The sequence below is a fragment of the Acyrthosiphon pisum genome, chromosome A1, assembly GCF_005508785.2.
Source record: "Acyrthosiphon pisum isolate AL4f chromosome A1, pea_aphid_22Mar2018_4r6ur, whole genome shotgun sequence".
NCBI lineage: Eukaryota > Metazoa > Arthropoda > Insecta > Hemiptera > Aphididae > Acyrthosiphon > Acyrthosiphon pisum.
In genome coordinates, this window is record NC_042494.1 from 145,002,394 (window position 1) to 145,012,976 (window position 10,583).

The following is a 10,583-nucleotide window of genomic DNA, read 5'->3' on the forward strand; positions in this document are numbered from 1 at the left end:
TTTTAATAGTATCACTAATATTATAAAAACATTGTAAATATTATAACTTGTAAGACCTCCTACAATGTAACACTAATGTAACACAATTATAATATGTACAATTCAATGAAAGGCTAACACCTACGACGTTGAAGCCTTAATTAAAAACAATTATATACATAAGCAAACTGCAGAAAAGCGACCGAATTCGGTTAAAATCAGAAACCGATACAATACGTAGAGAGCGTAGGTACACGCCTGTCCTGTCTGAGTTATAAACGATACAACGAATAAAATATTTATCTTATAAGTGACCATAGACACTCACTTTTTTTCGAGTCGATCGTTGTTGATATTATGCCAAGAACATTCAGCACATATATTATTGTTATTTACTGCAATATCGACGAACTGATGACTCGTTTCGTTGTTACAACCGTCGGCAGCTGGATACGTGTTCTATAATCTATAGTATAATCGAGTAACACTGCACACCATTATAATGATAAAATAATCGATTTGGCATTTTATGCAGTTTTAATTGTTATTGTACGAAATGTTTGTTTTTAGCACAGTGGGTACACTATACGTCCCGCCGGCGATGGCTTTCGCAAGAATCACTGGCATGCGTGAAAATATTTTCAATACGCATTTGATAATTCGTCTGTTTTGAGTGTGTACCTTAAAAGAGGTCGCGAATCCGTCAGCTTCAAGTTCGGTGCGGTGTAGTGTACGCGCGAAAGAGACAATACAGTTTTCTATTGCTTACAAATCTGTTTGATATATTCATATAAATTTTAATTATGCAACGAACAGGTATACAGTATTCAACACATTAACAACATTTTTTGTTTACATGATAAAAAAGAAAACTAAACATTACTCAATTACAATAATATTTAGTAGGTATATCTTTCAACGACAGTAAAAATGTTTATTTTTAAAAGTAAGGCCTAAGGCAAATAACGTTATTGGTCTATAACAAAACAAAACAATCTACAGTAAAGTATATTAATTATTAAATTAACCATTACATAGTTTGTATATAGGACCATCAATACACTAATACTTATATTTTAATGTCTTTTTAACAAACATTCGTTATACTCCTGATCCCCGTCAGTATATAAACATTTTCTTAATAGATTATCGTAAAATAATATAAATGCAACACTTCTATAAATAAAATATTGTTAAACAACGAGTAAGCGTATAGAATTGATAAATAAAAAAAAATCTGAAGAATTTATTATTTATTATTAAAGATACATAGGAATAACATATCGTTAAATAGGAATGATGAGTTTTCTTGAATATTAACGATATGATAAATTAAATATATTAATACTGCAATTATCGTAAGTTAAAAAATAAAATTAAAATCGTAATAAAAACAATAAAAAATAGCGAGAAAAGTATGTTATAAATATATTGTAACGTAGGCACGTCACTACGAAAAATCAAGACTTCAGTACCTACCGCTACGTAACTACTGGCTAGTCTACCAATATAATATTATATATTATACATCTATGATGACAGACTTCGTATAAGCAGCGCAAAACAACATCTGAGTGAACAATGACGGCGTCGATAAAATTTCGTAAAAATACTTTTAGTGAGAACAGGCACGTCATCTTGCAAACCCAGCTTCCCCCCAGTAATAATAAACGAGATATCCGATACACTATATACACTAGTTAAGTATATCGACAGTAATAACTTCCCCTACATTTATAATGATAATAATGATGTAAACAAACTAAAATTAAAAAATAAAATAAAAATAACAATACACGTGATGATGTAGATGATTTGATGGAAAACTATTCCGAACCTCTCAGGTTGCGCGTACTTAACATATTATATTCTTATTATTATTACTGAGACTCGTCGACGTGCTTCTTGGAAGACACGCGTCTGATGAGCTTCCTGAACGATGAAGTCCACTTGGCGGAACGGTTGAATGACGTGGTCGACGAAGGGCGATGACCGCCACCACCACATGCCGGAGTTAACTTGTTCGGGTCGGTCGGTGTGGCCGACGACGAAGAGATACCCGAGTCGGAAGAGAACTGACGGCGGCTTCCGCTTCCGGTGCACTTGGCTGGTCGGCCGCCTATCTCGCCACAGACGTCTTCGTCGTCGCTGGCCGAAGAGAACGCGTCGTCAATGTACGATACGAACCGGGACAGCGATCCACTGGCCACGGACCGTTCGGGTGTCGACGGTGGCGTGTGTGGGAACGAGCACGCCGATAGGCGTTCTGCGAGTTTTGCACACTCATGTTCGAGGTCAGACGTGGACATCCGATCGGAGGAACGGCGAAACTCTTCAAGCGGGAAACAACCTCCGATGAACCTCGAAGTTTTTTCCCTGTATATTTTGACAGGCAATAAAAAAAGATTAACATTATTATTTAATATAGAGCTGGTTAAATAGTGTATAAGGATAAGGATTAAATATAAGGAATATATGGATTAAGAGCGATCTAAGGACAAAAAAAGTTTTTAATGTAAGCGCGCTACAGCTTAATTAGTTTTTGACTATTTTCAAGGCAAAAAAAAAAAACAGATCCAATCAAATTCTGAAAGTATAGTATCAATGTTTGGACTTACCCATGTCTACTAGACGTGTACTCTCCGAACGTGGCTCTTGTGTATGAACAAACGGAACACTTCTTGCGCCTGCACGTGGCCAAGTGTTTCATACCTTTCTGCAGCTGACTGTTTAGAGTGGCTGACTGTTTGGCCATCAACTTCAGTTCGTTTACTTCGCGTTCCAGACCAGATACACGCTTGGCCTTTTTACTTGCCTGTCTGCTGTTGGTGTGGTACAAGTCGGCTTTCCTCCCGAGATCCTCCAACACTTCTTTAAGCCTAGAGTTCTAAAAACAAAAACCGACAATATTATGCACCTTATAAACAAATTTCAAACGTTTTCTGCAAATAATATAGATAAATAGGTACCTCTTTTTCGAGGGTGTCCTTTTCGGCTGCGATCTCCGAAAACTGTCTATACGCGTCCAAACGCGCTTTTTCCAAGTTGCGCCTAGTAATTTCCGACGATTCGGCCTGGAGCCGCAGCTGCCTGTACGCTTCGTTTTTCTCGCGCTCCAGACGATCCTTCCACTTGACCATCTTGTCTTTTTCAGTGCGCAATTTCTCACAATCCTCTTCTAGCCGGATCACCTTTTCTAGCTGCAGAAATAGTTCTTCTTCTTTTTCGTGCAGTTCCAAGTCCCGGGTCACTAGCTGTTTTTCTAGCTCGTGATGCGTGTCTATTAGACTGTCACGTTCTGCCTGTAAAACCAAGCGAAAAAATGTCGCCAACGTTAAAATATATAGAATACTATCACGATATTCTCAATATTCGTTTTTACTCCCCCCCCTCGTGAGCGCTTATAGGCCTTCAAATCTACATAATATTATAATCAGGTCAACGACAAGTACGGACCAGCGGCGTAATGCTACCATCATTCACCATGCAATGCACAACAATATAAGCAACGATAGCGGGTTTATAATCATATTATATACGTCACGTATTCGTGTCTATTGTGCGCGAAACCAGCGTCGTAGATAATCTACGAGACGATTTCTTCGATTGGTTTTGTCCTTTTTATAATAATTATTATTATTATCGTAGACTGTAGCTAGTATCATTTTGATTTTATATCGTATACAGGGTATATCAGAAATAACTGATAGAAATAATCAACCTATGTAATTATCTACTTTTATTATCAACTTTTTAAAACTTTTTTTAAACTTAAATATATGATAACTGTCAATTCATTATTTAAAAAAGATAAAATATTGATTATATAGGTAGAACAAAAAGAATTTCATAATTCAGCTGTTTTTGTTACACCCTGTATATATACACTCTGGTAATTCCCGAATTGTACACGATTGCTCGCCATCCTATGACAGTGTACCGTTACAGTGGCTATCAATATCGTCATCATCACGTTGGGTCGAATCTATACACGTCGAGATTTTTCATGCTATACTAATGTGCACGGTAAACCGAACACAAACTTTTGACCTCGCCAGTTCCACGATTTATTAGTCTTTTTAATGCAATACTCGGAATTCTGTAAGTCTGCCAAACGATACTTAAATCGTTTGAACGTCACGCTCGAAATGTTAATGTGGTGTGTATGTTTACTCCGATGACCACAAACGATTTATTCATACCGTACATAACTATTATACGCATGTATAATATTATACCACTGCGCTGTAGGCAATATAATACAGCTTACGAGAATGTAACATTTCTACGATGGTGATATAATTTTAGTAGGTAATATGTAGGTTATCAAAATCATAACATTTAATCTACCCATGTATGTAATACATAATTACATATTTAGTATATTAAGTATCTACGCAGGAAAAGCATTATTACATTACACGGCGGTTAACTTATCAAACTCGTTTGATTTGCTTTATAATTTTTGAATTAAAAACACCGAGATAGGTACATCATTGACGATTCGCCTTTCTCCGGCACTCACAGCATCATAGGAAAAGAAATGCAATTTTGAATCTCAATTCAAAAAGTGTATAAGTATACTATTCTATAGGTTCTATAGTTTATAGAAAAGAAGACAACGCACGAAATACAAACATGTCTTACAAACATAACCGTTTTCAGGAAGTTAGTATTATATGACTATAATATTGTCTATATCATGACATATCTGTTGATATAAAGAAGAATAACGCGGTATAAAATTATTATTAAAATTAATAAAAAGCTTTCATTCCTGAGAATATAGAACGTAATATAGAAGTTTATAATATATAATTGTGCAACTGTTAAAGTTTAGGTTAAAGAAAACGCACATACGAGCACGTTTATATAAAACTTAATTTAATTTGAAATTTTTTTTTTTAAATTTCGAGCGCCAATTTGACGACTCCTTTTACCACAATTAAACGACGGAGAAGACCTAAATGGAATAAAAAAAATCGATGAAATACGGGTTCGTATTTACCGCAAGCGAACGCGTGACACCGCAAACTCGAGTCAATATATAATATTATACACGCTTCACGGGACACCTCGACATGTCGTTCGATATACTTAATATACTCTTCGCGAATATTATATACAATATACATAGTTAACAAGTGTTATAACTTATAACTTATAACCTACATATCGCCTACGTGCCTGCCCTTGCACGGTAAAACATATTATATACGAAATACGAAACAAATACGAAGAACGTAATGGAGTTTCGTCGTTATCCAATTAATAAAAATGTCCGTTGAGAATAGATCGCACGGGGCCAAACAAACTATGTATGTATTATAGGTACTTATATCACCTTCTGCACGCGAATAAAAATAGTAAACAAAATCCCTGATGTGTATTGTACTTCGCATGGTGCGTATATAAACTAAACTGCAATAAACGATTGAATTCATAGTATATATGTAGAGGAATAAAAGTTTTATCGGTATAGCGAAATAAAAGCAAATTGGAAATTTCATTTGCGATAAAATTGATACATTAGGTACAATAGGTATTTATATGGCATAACTTATAATATTTGAATCCGCTGTGCAGTGTGTTCATATCTGAACGGAAATGTATGTTGAGCACGAAATACGTATTTTTAGTATATATTCTACAAGCACGTTGCCCTTTTATATTATTATATGAGTTCGGTACCTCACACGACCTTTAGGAGTCGTAGACAACTGGTTTTATTGGGAATATTCAATTTCGAAAAGACGGGCAAGCAAGTAGGTCAGCAGAATTATTTGGTGGTTTTGGCGCGGTGTTTAAAATTAATGTCATGTCTTCGTTTCCTACCCACGCAAGATCACCGCGGAATTAAAAAGTAAATAAAAAGTAATTATTACTGAAATAACGTAAATACGAGATGTTTACGTAATTTTTTTTTTTTGAAAATCTAAATCAATACGCAAACCTAAATATGCACATTGTAGATTTGATTTTTTTATTTTTACCTCGGAGACCTAAACGTGTTCGAGAATATTAATAATTAAACATGCGACGAATAAATTCAAATTGTACTCCCACAAAATGTCAATTTATACATATGCGGCACAAAAGCGAGCGCCTGCCAAACGTCCCGTGTGTGCCATATTATATTAATTTTCGACTTGGCCAAATCGTGCATTGCCAAGACTAGTTTAGAACCGTTTCGAATCGTGGCCGTCGTGGCATGAACTTCTTTGTTCATTATAATATAAAATAAATAATATGAGTACAATCATCGAATTTGTTCTATAATGCGTTCAAATAATGTTTATAAAACCTAATTTCATCAATTTCATATACAAATTTTAATTATTCAATTTGCGGTTTTTCACACGCACGACCGAAGAACTGCAGATTGTTCATTATAATTTCCTTTCGATAATAACACTACAATATTATGACAGCGATCGGGCGAAACGTGTGCGAGTTTTTTTCTGACTTCCAACGATAGACACGACGTGACGTCGTAACCGGAGAAGTCGCCGTATTGGGTATCGGCACGGTGTAATCAGATATTGTAGTCACCGCCAGTTGTGTCGTATCGATAGGATTTTTCTCTTGTCCTCTCGTGTCTCCGATAATAATATGTATACGATAATATCATAAGTTATAAGGTTAGGAACACCAGCATTCCATATACTATTTTTATATTTTAAAATGTGTTAATATATACATATTAAAGTAACAATTTTTTTCCAATACTAAAAGCGCAAATTATATGAAAGGGAAATCATTTGTATGCGTGTGTATCTACGATCTCGGAAAAGAAAATGAGAATTTCCCACGCACTTCGCAAAGGCGGTCGTAGACTGCGGCGACTGCAGTATCGTAGGTGCGCGAGTTTCCGGGTCGCGTATACGTCTAGACGTCTCGAGCGTAAGTGTATCGAACTCTCTGGACGGCCCAGTTCCCTGGATTTTCGTCGTTCATTGTTTCATCTCGACAACAAAAGCGGTCGTTTTCATATGATATTATTATTAAACGTACACCCGTGTAGGTTGAACCTGTATATTGGAAGAGCGTGATATTATTTATGAAATACAACCTACCTAAATATAACAATATAATATAATATTATTATATACAACTCGACCGTGCAGCAGATCGCAGAAGTGCCTATCTGGATTTGAAACCACGTGATCGAGTGTCGGGTAAAATCGTTTTTCATCGTTTTATATTTTACATTTTATATTATCTAAATAATCATCAGTTTGTATACTATTTAGAATTTTTTTTTATTACACTTTAAAATCATTAATATGTAATTGATAGTTATTACCTACTTATTACTTTACTAGGTACATTGAATTATTAAAATAGTTTATTTTATGCGTACGTAGTACGTACATATTAATTGTATATATGTTCTACATTTTATTATGAATTGCGCAATATATTATAATGTAATGAAAATGTACTAAGAAACGAAATGCAATTAATTTTGATTTGTGTACTTGAAAGTTATTTGGGCGCCAATTGCATAGTATGTGTATATTATTATGTATATTGTTTTGTACAAGAGCGTCACGTCGTAGGTATATTGTCAAATAGGATGTGAAAATCACTCTGCACTCACGCATGACGGGAAGATATCATTATTATTATATTATACGCATGGAGACAGCCCAAATAAGACAGACAAAAGACCGAAAAGTTTTGTCTTTTTTTAGTGAATATTCTCAACATAACATGTATACATAGGACCTACCTACTTTCCGTTTCATGCGCACCTCGTCCATATATTAACGTTACATCAACGCGGTATATTATATCGTGATGTCAGCGCAAACGACGATTAGACAGTTTTATTATATCTTTTATTATATCGTTTCTTCTTCTTTTTTTTTAAAAAATATAATTTTTTTTTTTGCTATCATGACTTTCTAATACACACGACACACACACACACACAATGCGCGCAGCACGCGGGTCGCCGCCGCAGCGGCGCTGTGCGTGTCCTTTTCGCGAAAGGACGCGAATTGCAAAATCGCATTATTATTATTATTACCCGTATATAATAAATATAATATAATATATATATATAGATACCTATGTAATACAGACAATACTCGTGTTTGTGTATACACATTTGCGGTAACATTGGCGTACCGGGTACAACGGATTCAAATGTACATTATTCTGTGGCCTTGGTAAACACGTTATTGCAATTATGTCCGGTATAGATATAGGTATTATGTATACACACAGCCACTGCGTCACACCGGTGGCTAGGTGAAAAAATATTATAACGTGTTTAATGTACAGTGTCGAAAACATTATAATGTTTTACATATAATTTTTTCATGCAGCGCGGTGTATTATTTTTTACGGCGGGTATTGGTATTTGTTTTGTTTTTAATAAGTAACCGAAACTGACATTAATTTATCGATGGCAATAAGCAGAATTAATGTTTCGACGCGTAAAACAAAACATAAAATAGAATAGTATACAAATATTCAAAGAAATTCCTAATAGAAACGCTTCACGGCTGACTCTGAGCCGAATATTTAAGGTATCAGGGTCATAAACATCATATTCGCCTTGAAGGCCAACAGGGCACTTACATCCCTTTTAAAAATATAGGTAATTACATATTAGTTTAAATGTAGCTGTCTTGTTTTACTTAAATAATTGCACGCAACAAAAAGAATATATAACTTTATTTAATTAATGTAGTTTGTTTTAATTATTTTAACTAGCTAGCAATGCCCTTACTTTTTTTATATAAAATAGTGTAATTGATGCAATGATGATATAATGCATTAAAACAAGGGTTCTCAACCTTTTGAGGTCCACGCCCCCTTTCAAACTATTTTATGAGTTCACGCCTCCCCCCTCACTACTATAAGATTGATGTATGCATAATATTTATTAAATATACAATTAAAATTTTTTTTCAACATTTTCACGCCCCCCAGGTTGAGAACCACTACATTATAATATAATAAAAACAATCATATATATTTTTTTGATTCCGACGAATTTTTCTTTCATATATTTTTCTTCTTGCCAACCTATATCTTTTTTTTTGTTCCCCTCTAGGTAATACAGTATCCTTATTGTCTCGAGAAGAAAATTGAAAAACAGACCACAAGACGTCGAGATTTTATCAAGCAGATTTGTTTTACGGGTTTCGAGAGTGCAAATCCCGTCGCCGTTATCGGTAAATTGAATAAAATATGTATAATCTAATATGTTCCGCTCAGACAGTTTGATATACAATACATTGTACCTATTTGCATAACAGACAATATCCGTGTGAAATATATATATGTATTAGGGATGTCCTGGCTGACCGCGCTCTTATACCACGTTTGCACTGCACGAATTTTCACAAATGTATACGAAGGTTGAACGAGAAATGTTTTTTAAAAACTTTTTTCTTGAAAGTATTGTGATTGATCGTTTTTACTTTTATCTTCGTCGAATCTGCCGCATCACCTCCATGACATTCGCATAATTTCTCGATTTGCTATTATATTATAATTATCTACGATATTTGTACGAACGTCCATCAACCATTGAACAATCGACGACTATAACTGCAATGCATGCACAGTTAATTGCAGTTATTGAACTTAGCTGCAATATAGTGGAAATACGAAGAGTGACTTACAAATTGGAAATAATTTTGAATAGAATTTTTCTACGCATTTTTACACAAAACAAATTACTATTATAATGAAATACAATCGTTTTGATTTTGATCAAATAATAGGCAGAAATTTAAATACAATTACCTAGGTATTAAAATTTTTATTAAATTATGAAATTTTGGGCACAACAATTTTATAGTATCGGTAAAACGGGTCCACAGTTCATATAAACTTTTTCAGAATCGTGACAAAAAATACGATCGACGCAAATAACACATTAAGTCGGGGTTGGAACGTATACAATACAGTATAAAACATGTATTATACGTACGTATAAAACGTACAGTATAGGTAAAACAACTTAGTTTTATACAGTATAAAAGTCTCTTTTTTTTTTGCTGGATTGAACAGCTCTTATCAAATTATAAATGTATAATAATAAATAATAATTGTCATATTTTGTGATAATTTTTTTAATTTTTTAATATTAATTACTAAGTACCATTTAGTTGATCTTTATTCTGTCTTAATAAACTACATTAATATTACTTAATAATTATTATTTTATTATAAAAAAGACATTTATTATATTAATAAAAATATATATTTTTTTGTCATAACTTAAAATTACAAAAAAAGAAATTTGTATTGTTTTTAATTGTATTCTAAATTTAAGAAAATTAAGTATTTCTTAGTCGTTATTTAGTTTTATACGTTTTATATGTTCTATACGTGGGGTATTATACGGGTAACGTATAAAACGTTTTATACGCGTATATTACGAACCCTGCATTAAGTTTTGTAGCAAAGTTTAAAACAAATATACCGGGTGATTCTTTTATCAAACAATACTCATTATTTCAAAAAGTGTAAGTTTTTTTGAAAATATTTTTTTACATACTTTCGAGTCGCTTATAAAACAACGTTTTTCTTACAAAATTATATTTTTAAATATTTGTTATCCTTATAAATTTTGAAGT

General features: G+C 33.6%; 1 protein-coding gene across 1 annotated transcript in view; it reads right to left on the bottom strand.

Moving 5' to 3' along the window:
* Nucleotides 1-738: 738 nt before the first annotated feature.
* The window catches only part of LOC100162107, a 23,043-nt gene continuing 13,198 nt past the window's right edge, over nucleotides 739-10,583 (bottom strand). The window contains exons 4-6 of the mRNA XM_001945971.5: nucleotides 2,949-3,281; nucleotides 2,598-2,866; nucleotides 739-2,355 (exon numbers count right to left, since the gene is read on the bottom strand). Of these exons, the coding sequence (XP_001946006.2) occupies nucleotides 1,860-2,355; nucleotides 2,598-2,866; nucleotides 2,949-3,281 (1,098 nt within the window). The 3' untranslated portion in view covers nucleotides 739-1,859. The remainder of the gene's footprint in view (nucleotides 2,356-2,597; nucleotides 2,867-2,948; nucleotides 3,282-10,583) is intronic.